This window comes from Dermacentor silvarum, chromosome 4 (genome assembly GCF_013339745.2).
Source record: "Dermacentor silvarum isolate Dsil-2018 chromosome 4, BIME_Dsil_1.4, whole genome shotgun sequence".
In the NCBI taxonomy this organism is placed as follows: domain Eukaryota; kingdom Metazoa; phylum Arthropoda; class Arachnida; order Ixodida; family Ixodidae; genus Dermacentor; species Dermacentor silvarum.
The window spans coordinates 80561200-80588393 of record NC_051157.2 but is presented as its reverse complement, the minus strand read 5'-3'; the positions used below and the strand labels follow the sequence as shown (position 1 = coordinate 80588393).

General features: G+C 44.9%; 1 protein-coding gene across 1 annotated transcript in view; it reads left to right on the top strand.

Moving 5' to 3' along the window:
- LOC119448721 (Down syndrome cell adhesion molecule homolog) overlaps nt 1-27194 on the top strand; it is a gene marked incomplete at its 5' end in the record, with an annotated part of 259262 nt that overhangs the window by 122800 nt on the left and 109268 nt on the right. Inside the window, 2 exons of the mRNA XM_049666473.1 lie at nt 5438-5728; nt 25675-25956. Coding sequence (XP_049522430.1) covers nt 5438-5728; nt 25675-25956 — 573 coding nt within the window. The remainder of the gene's footprint in view (nt 1-5437; nt 5729-25674; nt 25957-27194) is intronic.

Genomic DNA, 27194 nt, shown 5'->3' with positions numbered 1-27194 from the left:
GCTGCATTAGAGTAGTGGTCCCTGAATAATGATCAAGCTCTGAATGTTAAGAGGACAGCGTTAGGATTACCAGCGCAACGTCATAAATATTGCTCAGGGACATGGCTTTAAGGTTCTTCAGTGAACAGCGCGCTAGGCTGCATGCTAAACATGGTAGACGCATGGTAATTATCAAAAGTTGCACGTCTGAGGAATATTGAACGCCTAGTGCGGAATAAGCAACTTATGCCCGAAATGAACGTGATATCGTGGAAGCGCCGGTTTCCTTCCGAGTGTATAGTTTCCTGGCTTATCTTTTTTTTTTTTTTGCGGGCTCGATGTTCTATATTTGTGCGAGAGCTATAATGTCTGAACTCATGGCTTAATATCTTTATTTTTTCTCGGGACCGCTTCTAATGTGCCGATTGCTTCAATTAGGAATTTAAGTACGTTGTTTTTACCTTAGAGTTCTTTCGTTCAAAGGATCGTTTGCACAATTTACCCCTGTATCAGCCGTTGTCTCCCGGCATGAATCTTCGTCGTAACATCAATCACACAATTCCAATCTGAGTAGAATTGTGTGACGTAATTACAAATATCATATGCTTAATGATTGTTATATGAATAAAGTATATCGTATTCATGCTAATCTATGAATTCCCGAAACGTGGTAAATTTTCATAAACTATGGATTGTGTTCTTATTTTCAACGTTTATTTTTGGAAAAGACTTCCGCGTGTTTTATATGCGTGCGTGCGTGCGTGCGTGCGTGCGTGCGAAGCAGAGTGAGACATTTCTCTTGTCTTCGAAGGCAAATGGCGCTCGTTGCTAGCAACCCCTTCATGCAAATATTGATCATCCTCAGAGTAAGACAACTCCGTACACACAAGCGCTTGCTGTACCTGAAATGGACATCACTAGCGACGCGATGTGCTTTGTCACAGCAACAAAATCAAAACGAAACAAAAAGAACAATAAAAAGAAAGACGCTAAGATAGGTTTCAAAATCTATTCCACAACTTTTCTGTTACCAATGCTGTTTTGTGCTGGTTATGCCTGAATTTGGCGTGTTTTTACCGCTACGAATAGTTTCTTCTGCTTAGTTAAATTTGTTTCAAGGTTTTGTAAGAAACACTGGCGTTCGAAGGTGCTATGCGTGACACCAAAACTACTGCTGGCGTGCTCGAATAGGCCGCCTCATCATGAACCGTTCATGGCGTACGCAACACGTGGAAACGATTTCCTATATCTGTTTTACACAGGCATGGACACCAGCTCAATACTGCGGTGTATGGGGACAGCGTTTTAATTCTCTTTGGTTTCATATTGTACTATGTTTGACGAACAAAACAAAACATCTGTAAGGAACATTGATGTTTGGGTTGCAATCTTGCTAATTAATAGAGTAAATACATGTACTAACAAGGACGATCGGCAAATAGTACGGCAGAGGAAAAATATCTAAAAAAGGCAAGGTATCGAGGCGCATAAATATAAGTTGTTTTGTTTTGCTACTCAGTGAGGACAAGAGAAGATATGAGTGAAATGAGAAATAATTTAAGCAAGATGTTACGGTGGCGTAGTCTTATCAATTACATAAGCCCCTGGTTCCATGATAACGAAAATAAAAGTGCGTGTATTAGCGTTCTGTCCTGTGTGCTTCTCGCTGTCGTCCAATGCCCTTTTCGCTTTAGTTCATAGTGTCTCAAGCTCGTGTATTCATGAGCTAACACTCATTTGAAAACAGGAGAGCGGTTGATATACACTTGCATAGAAATGCTTCAAGAGAACGACGTAGCGTGCCGCTGAACAATAGTTTTTTTTTTGCTTCTTGCGATGGACAAACGCACATAGAAGCGTCGCTAAATACGTGTAAAATAAAAATAATTAAAGAGCCACGCTGCAGTCAACAGACTTCTATATATAAGTGAGCGCCCTGAATGCACGCGGTGAAGGATTCACCGATAGAAACGCTATCTTTTTCGGTCTCTTAGCAAAACAGGTGGCGGGCTAGCACAATGAATCTCTCGGGTTTGTTGTACCGAAGACTTTGATGATTTTCACAGAAATCGGGTTGCCTACAGCTCACTTAGGAAATTCTGAACGGCAGCCGCAACTCCCTGCGGGGCCAGAATAAATCGATGTGTTTCGCCGGTCGCGATGCATCTGGCTCTGATTGCCAGCGTTGCATTGTTTGTGCACTGTTTATGTGTCCTCGCTGATCAAACAGGACCGAGCGAACGACGAAGCGGTGAACTATGCCAGCATCCGGCTGGTCGCCCCGTCACGCGGGAATAGTTGGGTCGATTGTCGAACACGTGGATCGGTGTAATCGATGAAAGACGGGCTCGCGAATCGCCTTTCATGAACCGGTGTTTGTCTCCCGCAATCATTTGACACGGTCACATCAATAACGCGGCATTGCCTATACTCGTACAATGTACCCTGTTGAATGGGCAAAGCATAGGCCTAACATCGGCGTAATGCGGCGTTGCCTATAGTCGTTCAAGGTAACTACTAAATGGGCAACACATTGACTTAAACTCCGCCTCGTCTTTGTCTTCGCTCTATGAAGTTTACTTACTATGAATTCCCGTGTTGTATCTGGAGGAGCCTCTTATATGTTCGAGCAGCCCACTTGCATTTTTATAATGCAATTTCACCCCCTATAAGCAACTCGTACCGCGGAAGATTACTGTGGAAGTTGTCACGCACGTAAGTTTTTACAGAAGAAGCACTCAACATTCGCAATATGCCATATATGTATATCCATTCTGTGTTCACTTGAATTACGCTACTCCTGGTACAACTGTTTCAACTGTTACTTCAACTGATAATCTCGCTATAGACCAGAATTTGTTTTTGTTTTTTTGCACTCGCACCCACGTTTAGAGCGAGCGTACTTATTCTCGAGACCTGTCACCATTTGTCAGCGTGGGCCGCGCAGTGACTGCGGGTTCGTGAACACTGACGGCAAGCATGCGATAAGAACAAACTGAACGGTGTCCTGGCCGTTCATTTTGCCGTTCCTGCAGCCTCTGGTAAAACAAGGCTGCCACCTACGAGAGCTTTAAATTCTGGTCTATAAAAAGCTGCGAATGCAGATATAGTTTGAAAAAAAAAAAACGTGGCATTGCTCTCGGACTTATCAACCAAGCCCCGTAGTGAGCGAGAGAGACTGGTCCTTTCAAAACAACGATGCGACTTTAATGCACCTCAGTTCAAGCCGAATCACATTTTGCACAGCTTACACTGGGGAAGAGTGATTCCGCCATGGAGCTTGTAGGTCCGAAACCATCGGTGGAAAACGTGAGCCTACTGCGTATCGATCAACGGACACGAAGTTCTGCGCCGTAAATCGACAAAATGTCGTCCTAATGTACCAGTGAATAAATAGAACGAGATGATAGGGAAAGGCAGGGAGGTGAACCAGTCTGAGTCTCGTTGACTTCTCTGCACTGGAGAAGGGGGAAATGAGATTGTAAGGTGAGAAGGAGGAGAGAAGTTCAGTTGATCGCAAGCCGTCATACGGGGAGGCTATAACGTAAAGCTATTCTACTCTGATTTCATTCCAATTTGCTGACGTCAAACTTACGTAACTATCGACGCAAGCGCGGGCGATGACCCATAACGTTGTATGAACATCCCAATCAAACCTTCGTCTCGTTTACAGTAGGTGACGTTTGTTTTGTCTGAAAGGGAATAGCCTTGCCTACCGTGACAGGTGTACCTTATGTAAATGGTGGACGAGAGGTGAGAAGTGCTGAGAAGTGCAGGGGGTTTCGGCGGGACCGAGCTAGCACAGTTGTAGTAGATAGCTGATTGAGTAGAGTAGTGCCGGCGTCTGCCATTGGTTTGATTCTCCTCGCTTACCTTGCGGTGGGTCGTCGGCAATCGCGGTGGCGTGCGACGGGGCTTGACAAATGCCACCAAAACGAATCCTCAGTGGAGAAGAATTGGCAGAGCGATGTCATATACGTGCCGAAAAGGCTCGACAACGTTTTACTGCAACGAAAAATTTTTTCATTCGCGACGAAATCTATTTTCGCTGAAAGATCTGTGTAGCCAGTGCCAGAGTTATAGGCAGGAACGCTACAACTATTCCTAATTGGAATGGCGGACAGTGCCAACTGCAGCACATGTGGTGCTGAGGAAACCACCAGACATCTCTTATGTGACTGCCCCAGATACGAAGAAGAGAGGATTGCCCTTCGGACTGCTTTGGGGCACTTCAACGATAGGCCTTTTACGGAGGAAAAGCTCTTGGGCCCGTGGCCTCGTGCGCCTGCTATGTACAGGGCTACGAAGGCAGCTGCTGCGTTTTTTCGAAGTGCACAAGCCTGTATGACCGCCTGTGACGAAACTCAGCGATGAACGCTTGACTGTGTAAATGTGCAAGGTGTAAACTTATCTCTTCCTTCTCCTCTTTCAATCCCTTCTCCCCCTTCCCCAGTGCAGGGTAGCCTACCGGGCTCAGCCTGGTTTACCTCCATGCCTTTCCCTTATGACTTTTCTCTGTCTCTCGCTCTGCAACTACAACCGCAATCCTTCAGTTGAGATAGTTTCGTGGTAATTATTTTTCACTGTGCCCGCTTTTTATTAGGTAACAGTAAGAATTATCTTCTCTAGTGCATCTTGTATGGCGTAAACTTGCCCTCTATCTTAATGGCGCGTCTATCATATGCCTGCAGGGCGCGTACAGTGAATTTTCGAGCACATAAATAGCTATTTGCAGTATTACGCAGCTATTTAATATATTACGCGTTTGCTTGCTTGTCTTAATCACCTTACTGCGTGCCTTGAAGGGTAAGGAATGACTTGATTAGATGAACAGGATTACAAATGACATGCTCAAGGAGGCTTAAAAAACAGACTCCCTGACACTGCTACTCCTCTCCGCCATTGTTCTGCATAAACGGTTGCCAATTGAGTGGTTGAATTCGGTTAGATAGAGCGCGTATCGACTACATTCACCCTGCATAGTTGCGAACTAGCTTTATAGACTTGGCTAGTTATAACGAACAGTTACGTTACACTTACCAGAACGGCGAGGGAAAGGGTCGAATCTTCTTCCCTGAAACTTTCGTGAAACTTTGGGCGACGCAAATTTTTATGAAAGCTCGCCCTGTGATGGTTCATAGTACAGCGAACTAAAGGCAGTCGTCGACGAGATCAACAACGGGACATGAACTGAGAGCCTCTGGTATATTCTGGGTTTACGGTTTGAAATAAGCCAAAAACGACCCACCGAGCAATAGCAAAACGTTTTCCATTCTTTCTTTCTTGCTCTCATACAAGGTCCCACGCCATAACGGACATTGGACTTGAGCAACCACGTAAGACGCTCGCCGTAGTAACCAGGTTCTGTGGAATGTCCCTGAAAATAGCAGCTGATCGCTTAGAGCCGCAAATGAAACAATTTGATCATTGTCGTCTACTCACAATGCGATGCTTGCAGAGCCCAACGGCAAGCTGGCACCGCGGATCCTAAAGGGCCAGGCGTCGGTCGAGGCCGCGCTGGGCGAGGACGCCGAGATGCCGTGCCTAGCCCGCGGTCACCCGGCGCCAACCACACGCTGGTTTCGGCGCTCACCGCGTGGCACGCTGATCCCAGTGCGGTCGGGGTCGGTGCATCTTACGGGTGCGTTGCTCCTCCGCGCTGTCAGGGAGTCCGACCAGGGTCGCTACACTTGCTTGGCCAACAACAGCGTCGGCGAGGACCGCACTGACACCGAGCTGCTCGTCAGACGTAAGTGCCTCGATACATCTCACTTGTATTAGAAAAAAAAGGGTGTGGTAGACTTAAGTGACTCCTTGATTCCATTAACTCAATTACTGCGAAAAGCGGTGTTAAGGTAGTTTCTCGTGGCTGCTTTCCTTTCCCAATCCACTTCTTTTCGAGATGCTGAACCATCTCCCACCTCACGTTTTTGTAGAGCATGTATCCGCTACTGAGCTGTTGCCTTTCCCGACTTCTGTCCTTTTCGCCCTCTATCAGTCGATAGAAAGGCCCTGGCTACGGTGCTCCATCCCCCGTTTTTATAGCGGACCGTCTTCTTTTCCCGCGGCAGCATACGTAACTGATAGCCAGATCAGTCACGAAGCTTTCGTGTATACTAATTAGTCACACCCACCGTGCCGATTCCCTTTTCTTCCTATTGCGCATAGTTTTGCGCAGCCCAGGGTTATATGCTCATTCGAGGATGGCCATGTTCAGCTCAATTTTTTTAGCTTATAACCCTGTTATTGCAGTAGGAATGGACGTGGAATAGTGGTTTAGCACTCAGCTTGAAGAAGCGTTAGGAGCTAGTTCACTTTTCCACGCCACTACTGACTTTTTTTCATGTTGCATGAAAATCCTATGAAATTCCTGCGAATGGAAAAAAGTAGCACGTTCAGCCCATTTCGTAGCTGTTTTACCGCGAACCTGTTTAAGCCAGCCGTAATTTGTGGTGCGTGCCAAGAAACTGCCACGCCGTAGCCATGGCAACCCGAAGAAGGAGGAGGAGACCACGTACATGTGCACGCGGTCTCCTCCTCGCCAGCTCCCTGCCTTCCCGACCCCCGCCTCTCTTCTCTCTGCGGCGCGCTGAGCCAGGAGAAAAAAAAAGGCGAAAGCTTGCACCTTGGCTTGCACTAGGCCGCGCAAAGCTCAAGACACAGCGAAGCTGGCCGATTGATATCGAGCGGCTAGCCTCCAACGCGTTCGGCGTCGGCAAGCAGCAGCGTTCTTGGCACTGTGCCAACCTTGGTTAGCCTGCCTGCGTTTGTGGCATGCCAGGAACGCTGTCGCTCGTAGGCGCCGACGCGTCCAGCGCTAGTCACGCGAGATGTCGCGAAAGGGAAGGTACCTCCGAAAATGATCGCTCGAGAATACCTTCCTACATGCGTAGTTAAGTTAAACCAAGTTAAGACCTAGAAGCAACCAAGTTAATACCTAGCAGTAGCAACCAGTAAGTTTCGCTGTGCGTAAGCTTTGCGCGACCAAGTTCAAACTTTGCCGTTTTTTGTTGTATTTGTAGTAAAAAAAAAAAAGGTTGAGCCAGAGTGATTACCTGCATTTGCATATTTCTGCCACCTATCAGCAACACAATAAACAAATAAACATAATGATATAATACATGTAGTGACTAAATAAATTAAGTCAATTAACATTTGCTCAAGACAACATGATCCGTTTTCAAAGATTGGTAGAATTTCTCAAGGCCTTGCTGATGTGCTCTGAATACGAGCGAAGTATACGAGAAGTGAGAAGAAATTACTACGCAGGAAAAAGCGTTTTGCTAAAACCCTTTAACTACCAAGGCCGAGCTGTGCTCTCACTATAACGCTAGAACAGCTATAACTAGTTGTGCTGGTTATAGCTTTTCGCGCTAATATCGCCAAAATGAGCCGTACTCGTCCAGCGCACAGACGATATTGCTTTGATTGCCGAAGACGAGGTGCGACCTTCAACCCAGTTCGCGACATGGATTTTATTTATTTATTTATTTATTTATTTATTTATTTATTTATTTAAAAATACCTTACAGGCCTCAATTGAGGCATTGAGTAAGGGGGCAGTACATAGAAAACACACAGAAAATACATAGAATATTTCACATACATAAAACAATAGCAATTGACAACTCAACCGGATCGTCAACCGCAGTACTAACGCGACATAGTAAGATAGCGGTAAAAACGGTGACATAACGGTACCATCGCTACTATAAGGTGCAAGAACGTAGTGTAAATACAAGAATGCGTGGTGCGACAATCATAAAATTTCACATTTTATTAGACATATAGTCTGTCACAGCGTCACAGAATGAATCATGGTTGGACAGGCATGCGATGGTATCCGGGAGAGAATTCCAAAACCTGACGGCACGATGAAGGGCAGAGTATTGGAATGCGTGTGCTAGAACCGTAAATGCGGGCATAGCTGAAATGATTATGAAGCCTGTGTGACGTGGAGTAGGGTCGTTTCAAGCATGCCGGTGCTCAAGTGGAATGAATGAATTTGTGAAACAGTGTTAACAGGGCAATGTCTCGGCGAGTGTTCACGGGATTGTAAAGAAAGTTTAAGATTTATTTAGTTACACTGGACTGGTAGCTGTAATAGTTTAAGATGAAACGGCTTGCCCTATTTTGAATCCGTTCTAGCAGTTCAATTAAGTATTTTTGGTGAGGGGACCAAATGGGAGACGCGTACTCCAGCTGGGACCGAACGAGAGTTACATAAGCTAGCTTATGTAACTCTCGTTCGGACATTATGGACATTTTCGTTCGGACATTTATAGCTTATGTAACTCTCGTTCGGACAGAAGGGACATTTCTTAAGTTGCGTCGCAGGTATCCCAACGATCGGGAGGCGTTAGCTGAAATGGACGTGATGTGTTCTGACCAAGAGAGATTCGATGTGAATAGCACTCCTAGATACTTATATTGATTAGCCATTGCAACAGGGTAATTATTAATATGTTATGGATACGACGAAGTTGTCGGCTTCCGGGTAAACGACATTACTTTGCACTTTGAAGTATTTAAGCTCAATTATCCATTTGAGTTTCGTCACTTCAACAGTGTCCTTGCACTATTTCGATCTATTTTGTTATCTCTTCAGATAATTACGCTTGATCTGACATGTTTACCGATGGATAGTCTCTTTTTTAGAATAGATGTTTTGATTAATATTTTAGGCGAATGTAAGGGATAAAATGCAAATGCAATATGCTCTTCTAATCTCTGTGTAATCTGGACGAGTCTCCTGTAATCAAATAAACATGGAAAGATTTGTGCACTTTTTTAGGAAAGAAGTTGGGAGCTATAGGTTTAAAACTTGTCAGAGATCAGACATATATCTTAAAATATTACGTCCGTATGTATCAAAGCGTTGGCTTGTCTATTCGAAACACTTACCCTGGTTCAGTCTTTATGCAGTTTCTACCCCGGTCTCGACTTGAAAATCTTGAGTGCATCCTTCAATTTCACTGTCGCCCAGAGCGCTTCGAAGGAACGCGAAACAGCGTTCGGCTATTTGCTTTCACCACAAGGGACTCCTTCTCCTTGTAGATAGATATCGGCCTCCGTTTACTAAATTTACTGCTATACTCGTATGTGTAATTGCAAGACAAGGGCGATGCAGGCATCTCTTTCTTGTCAGCTTATATTTACCGAAAATTAAATTATTTCGTTTGAAAAAGATGCCTTTAGCACTATTCATGCGTCATGCTTTAGAAAAACATCAAAATGTGCTCATAATAGAACCTAAACAAAAACTAAAACAAATTTGCGCCATCGTATCCAACGAAGCAGATGCCATGACAGCCGCAACAGCCCAAGTTTTCAAGCCAACCGGCTGCACCACCTGAACTAATCTCTTTGCCTTCGTATCCCGGAGTCGAAAATGGCAAGGAATGGCTTTTACGAAGTCTTTTGCTTTCCATATCCCAGAGGCAACGCCATGTGGGGTGGCTGTGGTAGCGATGACGCTGCTCAACACCTTCTGTCTGACTATCCTCACCACAATCTACATAGACTGATCGCTCGCAATCGCGAAAGCGCTTTGGTCAAAGACCGCTAAAAGAGAAAATTATATTAAAATGCCGACCTCTCGAGCCATTGCAGCTGAGGGCGACGAGGATACTTGCAATTTACAAGGGCAACAGATATACACAAGTGGCTGTAGCATGAATTGGTATTCATTTTGCTGCAAGTGATACTGTACTGAGCTATGACACCGTTCGGTGATAGAGACCTGTAGTGGTCGTGTGTCTGTGCTCCGTGCCCCCCCCCCCTCTACTTTATTATCCTTCTACCTCCCGCTCTCCCGTTCCTCAGTGTAGGGTAACAAACCGGATTTTCCCTCCTGGTAAACCTCACTGCCTTTCCCTTTTCTTCGGTCTTTCTCGCTTTGTGGAATCCACGAATGATGACAAGAGCGTGACTTGGTAAGAGAATCTACGAACGTTGTGTGATACATAGTCCCTCGCTTACATTCGTTACTACAGCTTTTAGCGCAAACCTTGTCGTGCTACGAGAACAGGTTGAAAGAAAAACTTCCAGAGTAAACATAACGCGAAGCTAAATATGAGCCACGACATAAGGCTGCAAGCGTGTGTAGAACTAGATGTTATTTAAAAGCTTGCCGTCACCGGTGCTTGCAGCCTGTATACGTTACGTTTATATGACGAAATGTTTCTTCGTGACTACTAAACATTGCAAGTATATATATTTTTTAAATGTGGAACACAATCAAATGGCGTGAGCTCCCAATTTGATCTTTAACGTTCTGCGCGTAAGCAACGCATTATACACAGAAAAGGAAATCTTCTCTTATTAATTTGAGTTCTGAGACCAGCATGCATATTCGAGGAGTAACACTCACCGCATTTTTGCTACTAATCAAAATATACAAGGCCGCTGTGTTTCACTCAAAAGAAATGCCAAACTCACAAGACAGGACATCGTCATCATCATCAGCAGCAGCAGCAAGAGCAGCAAGCTATTTTCATTTGCACTGCAGAACGAAGGCCTCACCCAGTGATTTCCAATTACCCTTTCCTGCCCTAGCTGATTCTAACTTGCGCCTGCAAATTGCCTAATTTCATCACCCCACCTAATTTTCAGCCATCCTCGATTGCGCTTCCTTTCCCTTGGCATTCATTATGTAACTCTAATGTACGACCACCCGTTATCTGCCCGACGCATGGCATGACCTGCTCAGAGCCATTTTTTTCTCCTAATGTCAACTAGAATATCGGCTATCCCCCGTTGCTTCCTGATCCACACCGCTATCTTCCTGTCTATTAACGTTACGCCTAATATTTTTCATTCCATCGCTCTTTGGCGCGGTGCTTAACTTGTTCGCGAGCTTCTTCGTTAGCCTCCAAGTTGCGGCCCCATATGTTAGCACCGGTAGAATCTAGTACACTTATCTTTTCAAAGACAGTCGATATATAAGAGGAAAGATACATGCGGGGTAAAAGCCAACGTAGACAAAAATAAAAAAATATTTAATGGTGATAAAACAGCCAGACGCTCCCCAACCATCCTAACCTACGTATAGGATAGACAGAGGAGAGAAACAGTGTTACCGTGGTCTCGGGAAAACATGTTACAAGAGGAGAAACCTACCTCATTTGTTATATTCATTGGATAACTGCGCAGAACCAAGATCATTTCTGCTCGGACGAGCGCAGCTGCTTCTCGTAATGTTAACAAAGGGCTCTGGCCAAAACGAAGATTTCGTCGCTTTGGGAAAACACGATACCTAACTTACTAATGAGCAAGACTGCTACCGCTTCCGTCGTTTATCTCGGGGCCGCACTTTCTAATTATTCTCGTGGGAACCATTAATTTGAGAGAGCAGCCGCCGGCAGTGGGGAGGGCTTTAAAACTGCGTTCCGCGCCAACTCACGGGAATGTCACCACAGCCGGTCGTTTATTACGGAAGCCATTCGTTGCGCTCCGATAGCCATTCCTATCGACAGTTCCGCATTGCCAAGCTGTTTCCCCCGAAGCTTGAAACTGCCGGTTCTTCTTGTGTACGTTTTCTCTTTTCTTTTTCTTTCTGGTTTGTTTTCGTAACCAGCAACTGTCGGAAAGGAAGAATTATTGCGATTGCTGAGGTAAGCGACGGGGTTTTCCTTGTCTGCCGTCAACAGCACGCGTTAAATGCGAATGAAAGCAGCGAAACGTTAAAATAGCGGAAATTTGGGAACGAGAAGGGTCATGCGATCTTATTTGTAGAAGCATTGCCTCACTGCTTTCATGGACGGAAGTAGGCACTTGACTTTATTCTTTTGCACGCCCGTGCAAAAAAGTAATTCTCACGTGTTCAGTTCTAATAAACACGTGAACACGTGTCTAATAGACACAGTGTCTAATTATATGTGTTACAACCCTCTCGCGTTGATGTTTGGATGACTAGCAGCCGTGCACTACCGCGGCTGCTGCGCCATTGTTAAAATTAAGATTATACTAAATTGTAGGGTTCTATACTTGCCAAAACCAGGATATGATTACGAGGCACGCCGTATAATGGGGGACTCCGCATTAATTTTGACCACCTGGAGTTCATTAACGTGCACCCACTACACGGTACATGGCCAATCTTTAATTTCGCCCCCATCGAAACACCTCTGTCGTGTCCCGTGCTCAGGATTTGCAGCGCAGTGCCAAAGCCACTAAGCCACCACGGTGGGTTGCACCGTTGTTCAAATTCAAATTCTTTTTTTTACGTTCATTTCTTTGACACACTACAAGGGCATCACTGTGAGGATCCTTATGCCAAAGGCTAGTATGGATCCATGCAATAATACCACTGAAATTATTTGAGGACAGATGTTACATACTGAACACTACCGAAATAATACAAAAATACAAATGACGCAAAATTGAAAGCACAAAGTAATAGCGTATTAAAACAAATTACACAAGTACACAAGAGCTAATCATAATGAGAAGCAAGACTATTATGTCAAGAGCAGCATTCATTAAACTAAAAAGCACATCTCACTGAAGCGACCATTCATAGTTTCAATAACAAACGCAATGGCGACAATAACATGGATGACAATGTGAAACAGTTTCCACATTAGGCAACAGGTAATTATTTGCAACAGGAAAAAAATGTCTTTAACGAATTAGAAGGGTTGGACGTCTCTAACACAGCACAAGGAATCTTATTCCAAATGTTCACTCCTGCGTACTGAAGGCGACGCTAGCCATAGTCGCTATGGGACATGGGGACAAGGAATTTTCCTGTGATGCCGAGCGACTATTACTTGTGGCTGTATGAAATGTGTGTGAAGGAAAAGAAGAGACGCCAGACAGTACTCTTAGTACAAGTAGTTCAACACGGAAATCTCGAAACGATAATACCGGCAAGATTTGGCGGCTCAGAAACAAAGTACGAGTGGGCGCATTCGGGGATGTGAAATTCATTATTGTCAATGTTCGCTTCTGCAGTCGTGAGATAGGTTTAAGGTAAGTTCTGGAAGTGTACCCCCAAGACTCTATGCAGTAAGTTAATCGTGACCGGAAAAATCTGACGTAAAATGTTTTCAGCGTGTGCATTTCGAAATGCCGCCAAGCTTTAGACAGAATAAAACATGCATAATAAAGTTTCTTGCACAATTTCTCAACTTATGGTTTCCAGTTCAATGCTGCATATAATCTTACACCCAGGTATTGAATTGCACTGGCTTCTTCTATGTCATTATCTCCTATTGATATTCCGGAAGGCACATTCAAGCATTTCTACGGGGGAATGCAAAAATAACATATTTATTCTTGGAAATAGTCAAAGAAAGTTTATTTGCGGAAAACCATTTACTGACGAGCTCAAATTCTGATTTTAAAATATGAACGGCGGTTTCAATGGACTCAGCGGTAACCACCAGTGATGTATTGTCAGCGTATATAATGGCACGGGTATTACTTAGGCAGTCACGTAGGTTGTTTATGTATATCGTGAAGACTATGGGTCCCAGGACCGAGCCCTGCGGAATACCTACAGAAAGAGTCTGAACTGGACGCGTGTTCGTCTATGATAACACACTGCCGTCTCCCACTCAGATAACTTCTGAAGAAGTCAAGTGACACACCCCTAAACCCATTTCTTTCTAGTTTTTTGCGTAAAATACTGTGGTCCACGGTCTCGAATGCCTATTCATTAGAATTCCCACTTTTGTAGGTAGGAACCACCTTGGCAAGCTTTAATACGTCAGGATACATGCCGGTGAGAAACGCTTTATCAAATAATGAGGCTAAGGTACCAGCTAGGACACCAATGTTATTTTTAATTATGGACACCCGCGGAATGCCGTCGAGGCCCATAGTCTTACTAGCATCCATTGAATTAAGTTTACTGACTACTTCATCACTACTTATTTCTATAAAACCGAAAGTCGATTTATGGTACTCTGGCAAAGACGGTTCATCTGCAACACCCATACGTATGAGTAAATCAGTACCGACTGAACAAAAGTGGTCGTTAAAACGATCTGATAAAAGATGTTTATCAACGGAGGAGGCCAAATCAGGAAATGTCTGATTTGAAGCGGTAGACGGAATTATAGAGTTTACTATAGCCCATAGTTTCTTATATTTGCTGCTACACGAGTTTTATTTGCTTACTTTTGTTTATGCATAAAAGCAAGAGCTTTGTTTCCATGGATTCTGTATTGAGTGCTGTAATATACCAGGTGTTTAAAATTAAGCTCTACGGAATTTTTAAATATCGCCTGTGGCAGGTAACATAATTCTTTTCATTCAGATAGGTTAGTCGAAGAGGCGGACATTTGTAGCACGAGAAATCGAAACACACATTCAACCAATTAACAAAAATTGACTAATGAACTTTTTATTTAATTACTTTACGACACATACTGCAATTTACAAATTGTAGCTGGTGAGTTTGCAAGACACATCCACTTGAAATGAATTTCCAGGATGACACCAGTTGAGAAATACTATTTGCCAAAGTGTGGAACGAAATACATGGGCGTTCCATTTACTTTTGGGCTTCAATGCATAAAACAGCAGTTTGGTAAAAAAGTAAGTGGAACAACAGTGCATTTTTACGGAGAGTTTGATGGCGCGTATCTCCAAACTGGTGTCATTCTGGAAATTCATTCCAAGTGTATACGCCTGACAAGCTCACCGGCTACAATTCGTTATTTGCGTTTTGATTTCTCGTGCTACTAATGTCCGCCTCTCCGAATAACCCAGCTCAACGATAAGCATTATGTTACGCGCCACAGGCGATTTTTAAAAATTCCGTAAAGCCTAATTTTGAAGACCCGGTACATTCCCTCTGTTTTGTTTCATTTTAGTGTGCCAGTGATCTCGTATTTTTATCAAGTTTAGTACAGTTTTTGTCATCCAAGAGCATAATGTGTGTGTATAGTATGTTTTCTTCTTCGCAATGCTACAGTCCTTTTATACAGCTTTAGTACTATTCGTGAAGTTGCGGCAACGTTCATTCGCATCCATTTCATCAAGGTCTTGAAATCTGATTTCAGATAGCATAAGTGTACATTTCTGGTAATCAATTTTCCTCAAACATTTACACATGCTGTCAGAATTCTTACGTCTATCGTCTGCCCGATATAAGAAAGCAGCGGCGAGGTGATTTGCGACAGCTGTGTCATAAGCCCCAGCGAGATTACAAGGCGGTGCGAAATTGTATAACACATGCTCAAGACATGTCGAGCTAAATTCCGCTATTAGTGTAGGAGTACATGTAAGATTCGTAAATCCAGATGAAGATAATAAATCGATGTATTCGCTAAGGCTGTTGTCTAAAGTATCGATCTTAGTATCGCCGACGATAATTGCATTTTTGTTCATTTCGGTTAGAAGCATAAAACAGATTCGAGATCACTCGGGAACATGTTGCGATCTTCATGTGCGGCTCTATACACAACACCAAGCACAATACCTTTCCTGTTCAAGGAACATAAATTTCGACCTGCCACTGACGCACGTGTCGAACGAGGAGCAGTGTACAAGAGAGTTTCTAGTGTAGAAACGTGCCCCACCTCCTCGATTGGTAGGAATGCGAGGACTGGAGAAAAATAAATAATTGGGAATATTATAGGTTTCACCGGGCATCAGCCAGGTTTCTGTAATCGCTACGACGTCATAAAGAAAACTGTGCTGCGCCAGAAACGTCCAGAGGGCATCAATATTTCTAGCTATACTCCTTACATTGCAGTGCACTATGCCTCGAGGCTGATTTAACGTGTAGAATTTCTCAGCTGGGTGTACAGTCAGCATTTTGTAACAACTAGATTATAAGGTCGGCCTCTGTTGCAATGCGGATAACCTCAGAGTTGTCAGCCTTTCGTGCCAAGATCCGGCCACGAGATACCCATGCATATTTCCAGTTGCAACGTTTCTTCTCAGCTCTAGCCTTAGCCAGCAATACTTTATACTCGGAGCAAGCATGTTCATTTACGAACACCGGTGCTGATCCAGACAGCCCCAGGTCCGAAGCGGGTAAGCGAGATTTTTTTCTTTTTTTGTAGATTCGTGCAGCTTGTCACGGGCATCAGTCAACCTGAACTTGATGACGATATTTGACTGTTTCTTATCTTTTGTTGGGACCCGATGTACGATATCAATATCGTTCACCGTTATGTCCGCTCCAACCTTCATGGCGAGGGCGAAAACAATGCCTGTCAGTGACTCGCTAGATGTTTGAGGCATGCCTTACAGCTTGATATTATTTCTTCGACTTATACTGTTGAAGTTCGGCCAGTTCTGCTCTGGTGCGTTGCAGCTGTTTGGCAAGTTCCGCAGTTTTCCTTCTTTAGATGGTTTTACTCTCCCTTGAGCTCGCGTAGCTCCCCGCGAGTTTCGGCCAGTCCCGTCTCAAATTCCTCAAAACGCTCGCTCATAAATTCGACCAATTCCCACTAGGGTGCCAAGCTTGTGGTTGATGTTGTGGTCCATGGTTTCCAAATTGCTATTAAGCTAAAAAGTATACTTCCAAGCTCTTTTACAGTTGTTGGAGACTTATCGAAGATTTTTTTTGTACCGGTAGTACAGGAAACGTGATGCGTGTAGTGTCGATGCGTCAGTGACCGAATCGTCCTTAGCAGTGGTCCGTCCAGGGTCGAGAGCGCCGCTTTATACTCCCCGTGACTCCAGTGCGCGAGAGTTAGCGCAGCAAACCAGGTACACTTGCGCCAACACAGCAGCCGCCGGGCCCTCTGTGACGAAGCCGGCTGAAGTGAACAGGTTAATGAAGGGCAACCGTTCGTATGTGGTTGTGAACGGAGCAGCAGCGATGGTGATCCAGGTAGCGGTAGTACGGGAAACGTGATGTGTGTATACTGTGCCGATGCGTCAGTGACCGAATCGTCATTCACCTCGTCCTTCGGAGCCTATGTGAATTGACCTTGCAAACGGCCACTGAAGGACGGATGGTCCGTGACAAAAATGATCGCTACACCACAAGACAAGCAGCGAGCAGCGAACTTGCTCCGCCTTTGAAACCAAACCTTGCGATAATCCTGATAAACTGTACACGCGTTGGGCTGTGATCGTACTACAGAGTGGCAACGTCGACGCGACGAATGGCTCAGGCGCAAATTTAGCGCAACAGATCGCAGATATTTTGGCTGCTTAAAAACAAGGATACTGCGAAACTTTTCATTTCGCCTTCTTCAGCAGTTGCTAAATTTTGTGAGGAACGAAGAGAAAGAGCAAGCGAAAAAAGTTTAATTATATCCGGTGAGGTTAGCCTAGTGACAGATCTGGCAGGCTACTCCACGTGAGGTAACGAAGAGATGAAAGAAAAGGACTAAGATGAAAACAAAAGCAAAGTACTACACGCACAAAACATACACTAACAAAATGGCTCTAACAAAGACGTTATTTGCAAAACACTGTCCGAATGGGTCCGCTAATATTTGTTTCACATATATGTAGACACTTCCGTTACGGTGCTGCGGATTACCCCATTGAAATTGAATTTTCGTGTTGGAAAATGCAAAAGAAGTGAATCTGCTGCTGCATTACCTCATATCGTGATGAGTTTGCTTTAATTCAACGCACCAAGAAGCGTCTCTAGTATATATATTAACAGCAGAACATAAACTAATTTTATTTTTTGGGAAATCTGACAGCCGGAAAACTCCGGTTCAAAGTTTTATAGCTTCCAAAAAACGACTGTTGGCATCAGTGATTACTAACAGTTCTACAGATGATTATCCTTTCTGTTGTTCGCCAAGTTAGATGCTAGAGTTCTGCATTATTGCAGGGACTTCCTCTCCCTACAGACCAACACAACGAACGTAGTTCTGATGACTGTCAAAGTTGTCTACTCTAAGGCTTCTACAAGAGGAACGTCAAAGTCTGCCGATAACTTCGCACAAGAGAACCTTCTCAATTTCATTATTTTCGTTTAAGAAAGAAACTGCGTGCTCTGTTTACCCTGAGAGAAGACCCTCAAGTTGCATCAGAGCCGCTAACGCGACTTCATTCACCTAACTTCAAGGGGGCGCAAATTATGAAGCCCGGATTTCGTTAACGCTGTCGATGAAGCCCGGCATTTTCTTTCAAAATATGACGTCCAAATTACCACGCCAGCATTAAACGCCTACGCGAAGCCGGCTGTTAGGAGAGAAACGCGGAAACACGCTGAATTCAATGCCCCGCCATCCGTATTAGCTTCTAGGGTTTATTCCTTGCCGATACTTTGTTTTTCTTTACTTCTTTTTCTAACTCTGTACTTTAGACCTGAGCGAGCAATCGAGAAAAATTAAAACAGTCTCGCGTCACCACCACAAAGCAAATATCGTGCGAGCGTAACTAGAAGATGCTTGCGGGCTAATTAAAACCGGAACTCTAGCGTTCACGACCCCTCTGACTCCCCCACCCTCTTCCGTATTCAACCCGCATCTTCTCCCCAGACACCAGCTCTCCCACGCGAAGTTCAGTTCGCCTACCCCTGCGAGCGCGCTTAATTTGCGCCGGGTGCAGCTTTTCATCGGGTACAACTCAAACACTCTCTGTGCTTCTCCCCCGGCTTTAATACGCTAGCAGCAGATGGGCAAAGCCGAGGGCATTGGAGGTTGAGGCGCCGTGGGTAAGGTTTTTTTTTTTTTTTTTTTGCTAGGATGATGAAGAACAAGAACAAATAAAGAGACGAGGGGGAGCGGAGTGTGGAAAATTGTGTTTCGTCAGACTGCACCACGTCTTTCGCGAAAGCGGAAGCTTGCACACGCGCGTGCCCAGAAGCTTCGGTGAGTTTAGCCGAAAGAACTCAACGCTTTAGGCAGTGGCACGAGGTGCATGCGAGAGAGCGCGCATTCTGAAGTAGAAGCGCGTTGGCATATAGTGCCGATGAAAGATTCAAGACCCCTCGCCCGATGGCCCCCAACGACCCTCTCCACCTTCTGCTTCCTCTTCTCCATCTCTCTCACTTCCCACACTTCCTCTTATACATGTGCAAGTAGCTTCGACGAGGTTTCAAGAAGTTTTCATAGCGGAGAATCGCCTGAAAGAAAGAAAAATTCTCGTCCGCTTGAGGGAAGTGACATAGCGCATGACGCGTTGAGCCAACCTCTGTTCAAAGCAAAGTGTTTAAAAACAATGACAGAAATGAAAGCGTTGCTGACTAAAGCGAAGCATTCATGCGTTTTTTTTTTGCCGCGCAGATGAAGCTTTCAAAGAGGGATAATAGCAAGCTGAGAGCCACAAGCTTTTGCACCACGCTTGCAGGAAGTTCCAATGAGCTCTTGCGATTATTTGGTGTCTCCGTGAATATATAAGCGGTTTAAGTGCGCGATATGCGCCAGGGGAGGGGTGCAAACACGGCTTTCAGAACACCGAGCGGAGGAGGAGAAGGAGGAGAAAAGAACGGAGAGGAAGTTGTGGCGAGCGGAGAGGGAAAGCGACTCCAGGGCCGGGGTTGGGCAGCGGTTTAATTTCGCAAGCCGTAATTACTAGCCCGGTCGCAACCTCGCTTGGCGACGTCGGAGGTCGGGTTCTCGCCGCTGCCTCGTGCTGCCACACCGTCCAACCCCATTAATGCGGCCAATTTAGTTTGCAAAAAAGTGTCTCGTACAGAGGGCTAGCGAGCCGTAAGCACGTGAGCGAGCGCTACGCTTGCTCGTTCCTTCCAGCAGCTGGATCCACGAAAAATGAAAGTTACGCCGCTGACGTGCGTTTTCGTTCAGTTGATTGATGCTTGAATTCTATCTAGACTCATTAAATTGATTATTAATGTACTCAAATTGTCACATGTATTTGACGTTTCTACCACATGTTCTTTTTTTTAATCTCTTGTTGATTGACTGAGAACAAAATCTTTCAGTTGAAGCTTACATGATGCATGTATCTCTCTGGTATGCTTGAAAAAGAAAGCATATTTAAAAGAAATGCTTCCACGTGGCATTAAAGATCACTCCAAAACAGTGGCGGATATCATCAAATAATTATTTAACCGAGCGAGCGGTGGAAGCGGAAAATCTGCCAGCAGCTTCAATATACAAACGATGCAGCAGGAGTAAGATGACAGTCGCGAGTTAATGAAACTAGTACCCCAGCTAAACTTTGAAATAATAAATGGAGATTGGCAGGCCACGGAAACCCTAAAAATAGGTCGTCCGCACTTCTGGCGAAGAAGAGGTTAACAGCAGTCACAGGTGCCTGGTACTCAGAAAGTATGTGTGATGTGAACTTTCCAGCTTTTTTTTTTTTTTTTTTTTGGGGGGGGGGGGGGGGGGGATCACGACTGACACAGAGCACGGGTAATAATGCGAAACCTTTGTCGTTCAGTGGCCTTAATTAGGTTGCTGCTGGGTATTGTTCTACAACTGAAAATTGTAACTGGAACATTTTGAAGACAATGTCTTCTTTTCTGACTTCATGTGGGTGTGGAGTATCGGGTATCTGGCTATCTATGTTTAAACTTTAAACAAAAGGCGCCATTTTCTTACTTTTGAGTGTCGTACGAACCTGAGAAAGGTATCAATGTGTAGGTCTCAACGAGACAAGAAGCGAGCACTAGTCAGAGAGCAGGAAAATTAATGGTATGGACGTGATTAGCGAAAATATTGTTGACCATAACCACATGGCACCATAGACTGCACTATCTCCATAATTGACCCACCTGGCCTCTTGATCAAAATAAGAGAAAGGCATGGCCACCAAAGTTGACGCGAAAGAAGGCAAAGTCGACGTGCATCCCTGTAAAAAAAAAGCGAATGGAAAAATTAGGCACGAATCAGAGAAATAGAGGGTTCGGAAAAAATTTAATACTGTTAGCGATCTGCCTAGCATGCACTTTATTTTACGCGTGAGCCCGGGGTATCCCGGTTGTTTCCGCACGCCCTACGTTTTCGTCTCGCGCGTTAAGTTTGGCGGGCTTTTGATGACAAGGCCTTCTTTACTGACTTCACAAGGGTTTCGTGCACGTGGAACCTGACTATCTTGTGTTATGATTAGCCTGGAATTCAGTGTGGCAAGTCCGGGCAACGTTCGCTTACCTTTGTCGAGGTAATTGCCATTTTTGCGAGAACAAGTCATCGCTTTTGTCCCCTGCCACTCCCTCAGCTAACCCAGGCAACAAAGATAAGCAACCAAGGTGGAGCCATCGATGTCACAAATCGACAAGAGGACCAAAAGCGTGTGGCGAACACTCAGGCACTGGCACCGCCATGGGCGCACCTAAAGCCCCGCCTGTGATTACTCAGACAACAAATGCAAACAACCAGGGAAAAACGACATTTTTATATGAGATCCCCTCGCTTTCCTGGACAAAACCCTTCTTTCACAGAATTTCATCTTCGCTTCAAAAGTTTAATACATTGACATTGCAATAAGCATTATGTCATATGCTTGAACAGTGCTGCCGGGAGCTTGCTTGATACATTGTTGCGCAGGAAAGTTCATCAGCTTAGAAAAAATCAGCAGTGTTCAGTGATCCCTCGACTGAACTCATTTACTTCGAAAGAAGTCCAACCCCTGGCTCATGCCAATGCCTCTTACTTTGCACAAATTCCTGCAGTCCTGTGCAAATTCACCTTACTATATATGCAACTACAACTACCGCATATGAATGGCACTTCTTTGACCGACATCCAAGACAACCAGGAGCCGTTTCAGTTAGAAGAATGCTGAGAATGATAGCTACGAAACGGCGCTGAGAACGCGAGCTGCAATGCGTCCCAGCTATGATGCGTCAGTGTAATGTAACGGAGCCGCAACAGGGCCCTTACCGAGCTTTTCGCACATAGGGCTTTCTTAACAGGAACTTCCATCTTGTTAACAACTTCGCAATGTGTACAACGTCTGGTCTTGATATTCTATGCAACACTGCCTGCTGTTGCCTCCTAAATAAGCGCACAGACGCCATCGCTCTCAGCGTATGTCATATCCAGGAATGCCCTTTCGAAAAATTGCCCTTTCGGGCAATGTATCAAACTTCACCGCATAGTACCAGGGTAACTCAATGAATAGAATTTAAAAAAAAATCGTCATTGAAAAGCTAGGCAGAATAACAATGTTTTGGTCAGCACCAATGCATTGCTACAGGGCTCAGGGAGGTTCCAAAAAAGTGCCGGAATTGCGTACGTTATTCGAAGGGAGTACCCTCTCAACATTAATAACTTGAAAAATTGTTGAAATTTGGCCGACATTTAGAAATACACTTTTTTTTAAAAGCTGTTCATGGAGTTACGCTGTATATCTCGGTGAAGTATGACAGGTGGCTGAAGGGGCAATGTTCAGAATTTCTAGGTATACGGTCACACCCAAAACCCCACAAAAAATTTTAAGAGCTGTAGTTGCTCGACATCACTGTGGCTACCGCCACCGGTTTCCACCTACACCGTCTGGCAGGGGTATTAGTTCTATGCCGAGTGACAGTGATGGGGAAAACTTCTGTGTTTCTTCACTATTCGATGAGGATGAGCAAATGGGCTGACGTCTCGACACCGGTAGTGGCATGGTGCGTAAGGGAAAGGACAGACACAAAAATCCTAGTTGACCCCCCCCCCCCCCCTCCGCCCCAACTATCTGCCATAGGAAACACAAAAGCCATCACGTCAGGCAATGGTGGAGCCCTACTTGGAATTAGAAATTCTGGGCTTCACGGAGGCAGCTTGAGACCGTTGTATTCCTGTTAATTTTGTATTAGCACGATGTCATCCTAGGAGGACGTGTTTTACTTTTGGTCCCTCGAGCTCTCCTGCCCGGGTACGGTAACACAAGTTATTTACAAGTCGATGAAGTTAACATAATGTGGCCGCTGGACTTCCCTTTATCTCTCCATTTTCTTTTTTTTTTCTACGCAGGATGTGGCGTGTATGGTATACGAGAATTCTCAAGCATAAAACTAAACTCTTCCGCTTCGGCACTCATCTCCTTTCACAGCGTTCTGTCTACAATTCCCTGAAATATTTGCCTGATAAGCTTGAATCCACTCTCGATTTCTTCTACCTTGATCTTTTTCTAGATCCAAATTCCAGTCGCGACGGCCGCGTTTTACCGGAGGTGGAATGCGGAAACATTTGCTATCCCAAAATGTTCGGACATGTAATGCAGACTTATGTGGTTTGGAATCATCCTGAGCCCCTCGTTATAGCATCTTTCCTAGGCAAGGTGTAACTTTGCAATGTCAAAAGCTATCGATTCATTGTCTTTTCAAGCTTCCAAAATGCTTGAGCGGTAAATATCCATAAGAGCATATATAGTAAGGGAATGACTTTTCCCACCAGCGATTTCGATACGAACACCTCGTAAGGAAAATCAGGCAAAAACGGCTGCCGTCAACTTGTCTTCTCCAGCAGTACATTTGAATTAATAAACGCGTAGCCCGTGTCAAGTATCGTGTCATCGCACTTTCCATGCCCGCGTTTTTTTTTTTAATCCTTTCCAATTAAGAAACGCATTCCGCCGTGCCTACCGGAACGGCGACGCCGTGTCTGCACCCTACACCACCGCCAGCCGGGAAAGTTCCAAGGAATTCACGATGCACGTGCTTTCCACCTTTCAAGGCGCGAAAGAAGTGTTGGGAACGCGCCGAGTTGTGAAAGATTGAAAAAAGGCGCTTTCGACGAAGGGGTGTGGCGCGCCTTTATTTTGCGCGTCCGCGCGTGGGGCAAATGGGGTCACGAGCGCTTGAATCAAGCGCGGATTCACGGCGGCTGCGCTTTAGTCGTGAACGAAAGGTTTGCAGCTCGGGAGATGATGAAGCGACGCTTGGATATTTCGGAACCCGCTGATTGTTGTAGAGGGTGAGTGAGAGCGCGCGCTCCCCAAGTATAGGGTGCGTCTTTTTTTTTTTTTTTTTTAACACGAAAGTGTTTTATGCCGGGGTCCACCAAGACTTCACTGACGTATTTCCGTCACGGAAATACGTCAGCTTACAATGTACACGAACATAATACAAAGAAAGAAACCAGAAGAAAAAGTTCCACAAACATGCAAAATCTGGAAATCGAACCCACGACCTCTCGGTCCGCGACGATAGATCGCCGACCGTTTAACCCATTGCGCCACAAACGCATTTGCAGAGAGCTACACAGACGCGCCTTATATATCTAACACTCCTCCGTGTACCCGCGCTCTTGCTCGGGGCGGTGCCGCCGCCTACGAGCAGAAAAGAGAAGTACTGCATTATGACACTAACGCGCACCGACAGTGAACGCTTCGGTGGTCTCAGCACTACGACGCCTCGATGCCAGCATTCGAAGGGACGCTGGCATCAAGAAGCACTACCAACGCCAGGTGGCGTTCACCGTACTCAGCACAGCGGAGCGTGGCCTCCGAAATTAGCTCTGAAATCCTCTACTCTTTCACTCGTCGAGTACATCGCGCTTAATAAGTGGCGCGCCGTGTTTCCCGCGCCTTTGAAGCGCACTTTTGCGCTACGCGTCGCCCCCTCGGCCACCCGGATTATATTTTACGCGAAGCGCCTTCCTCTCCCGGTTCATTACCTAATGGTGCTAAATTTCGAAGAGTTCTCAAAAGAGTTCACAATTTTGCTTCAAATCTGCCGTTAATGGGTACGAGACGAGAAACTTTTTGCAGTGGCATGGAAGCACGTGTTTCGGGTTGCAGCTGTTTGTAGTCTACAAAATCATAGCAGTACGAGGTGAATTTCGCAGAAAAGAAGACCGCTCATCTGTACGTAGAACTTTTCAATGCACTCGGGAAGAAGGTGCGATTGTAATTATTTGCAGCGAAATTTTACTTCTCATGCAAAAGAAAATACTGTTGTTGCAAATCATGTTTTCAACACGTAAAGTGTATATACATTTGTCAACACCTACGGGGAGTCTGTGTTACCTCAAGTGCTACCACTCGAAAACACCGACAAGAGAAGCATTGACGGCGGACGTACTGAAAGAGAAGCAATGGCTATGGCGTCAGTCCCTTCTTTTTATCGTGTCTATCTTTTGTTGCTTTAACATCGTCGACACATGTCGAATTACCCCAGCTCAGAATTCTTCTGAAGCTTCATACACACTATTTGTGCATAGGAAGAGAATGTCATTCATAATAGACTCGGTAACGAATCACGGCCATCTAAACTAAGAATATGATTACACAGTGGTGTTGTTCAGCAATGTGCTTGTCGCTATGACAATTTTCTTCGAAGAAAATAATAATATAGGTGCATCTTTTCCACTTATGTAAAAGTCCCAATACTGCAGATGATATGTGTCATGTAAGTCTGGCCTAGTTATATTACGCATATGTTATCAAAGTGTACTTGCGTTCTACTTTATGCAAAGCCTAACTTCTGTAGTGTTCTCGTACAACTCCCAGGACTTTTATTTATTTATGCATCTGTACAATGTTTGTCTTCTCTGGCTTACTGCACTCATGTGCGGAACATTGCGTTCATGCTGACTATTTTTAAGTGTTGTCGGGTGTATTTCGTGCGTGCATTTTCTATGCCACACAGCGAGGCAACACCGACGTGCCACCTCAAGTTGTCGAGGTTTCCTTTAAAATGACGTGCTTCAAAAACAAAGAAGTGCCCATGCATTTGGTAGCGATGAGGTGCGCCGAATGAGCCATCATTTGAATGTGGTCACAAAAAAAAAAAGGGGGGGGGGGGGGTTCACTGCCTTCGTCGTGTACTTGACGCGGATGATGCTGTGAATAATGGTAACGACGATTATGTCTTTTTATTTCGTGTCCTTACCAATATTTTTTCCTCCTCTCCCCCCAAAAAAGCGAACGCTAGCGTCGTGGTGCTTCCCGAGGAGGCCAGGGTCGAGCTGGGCCGAGCGGTGACGTTCAACTGCTCGGCTCGCGGTTTCCGTGGAGCGGTCGCCTCCACCTGGTGGGTCCACGATGGCGCGCCCCTCAAGGCCAACCCACCACGCGTGGCGCTGCGATCGGACGACCAGCGGCTGCACATAGCCAGCGTGCTGCGGGAGGACGCAGGCATCTACCAGTGCTTCGTGCGCTACGGCGACGCCACGGCCCAGGCTAGCGCTCAGCTCAGGCTTCGCGGTGAGTTGCCGTGAAGGCTGGATGTCATGCTGGTTGACCAGAAGGCTCAGACTACAGCAGGGATTTTTTTGCAAGCAAGATAGCCATGGTGGTTCTCCAGTGCTCCCACATCCTTCTGTCATTACAGCCAGTACTCCAACACGGTACAAATACATCACGTCATTATTAAACTTTGCACGTTGGAATACAAGGTAGCTCGGACGTTGTATAGAAGCCGGTAATATACGATACTTGTTGCCTACACTTTAAAAATTATTTTTAATTAAGTCAATAAATAAATAAATAAATAAATAAATAAATAAATAAATAAATAAATAAATAAATGTTCTCGAGCTTCTTTGTTAACCTCCAAGTTTCTGCCCAATATGTTAGCACCGGTAGAATGCAATTATTGTACACTTTTCTTTTCAACGACAGTGGTAAGCTCCCAGTCAAGATTTGGCAATGCCTGCCGTATGCACTCCAACCCAATGTTATTCTTCTGTGAATTTCTTTCTCGTGATCAGGGTCCCCTGTGAGTAATTGACCTAGATAAACGTACTCGTTTACAGAGTCTAGAGGCTGACTGGTGATTCTGAATGCTTGTGCCCTCGCCAGGCTATTCAACATTATCTTTGTCCTCTGCATATTAATCTTCGACCCCACTCTTACACTTTCTCGGTTAAGGTCCTCAATCATTTCTTGTAATTCGTCCCCATTGTTGCTGAATAGGACAATGTCATCAGCAAATCAGAGGTTGCTGAGATATTCGCCGTCGATCCTCACTCCTAAGACTTCCCAGTCTAAGAGCTTGAAGACTTTTTCTAAGCATGCAGTGAATAGCATTGGAGAGATTGTATCTCCTTGCCTGACTCCTTTCTTGATAGGTAACTTTCTACTTTTCTTGTCGAGAACCAAGGTAGCTGTGGAATCTTTGTAGATATTTGCCAAGCCTTTGTCAACCTCTTCACTGCCTAACAAATGCAGACGAGAGTTTTAAAACACGTATGGCTTGATTGGTTGGTTCTTTTAACATTGCCACAACCAGAATTATTTTGGGTTGTTATCTCCCTAAGCTTTATTCATCCTCTGTTTCTCAGTATCTTTCGCAGTAAACCTAATGGTAACAATAAACTTTCCCAAATTTTAAGCGAACGAATGGTTGTACAGCGGTTCAAGATAATTGAAATTTTGACGTTGCTTTTACACCTTTACAAAAAAATTTTTTTTGCTACTAACGCTTGCGTTGCATACTCGAA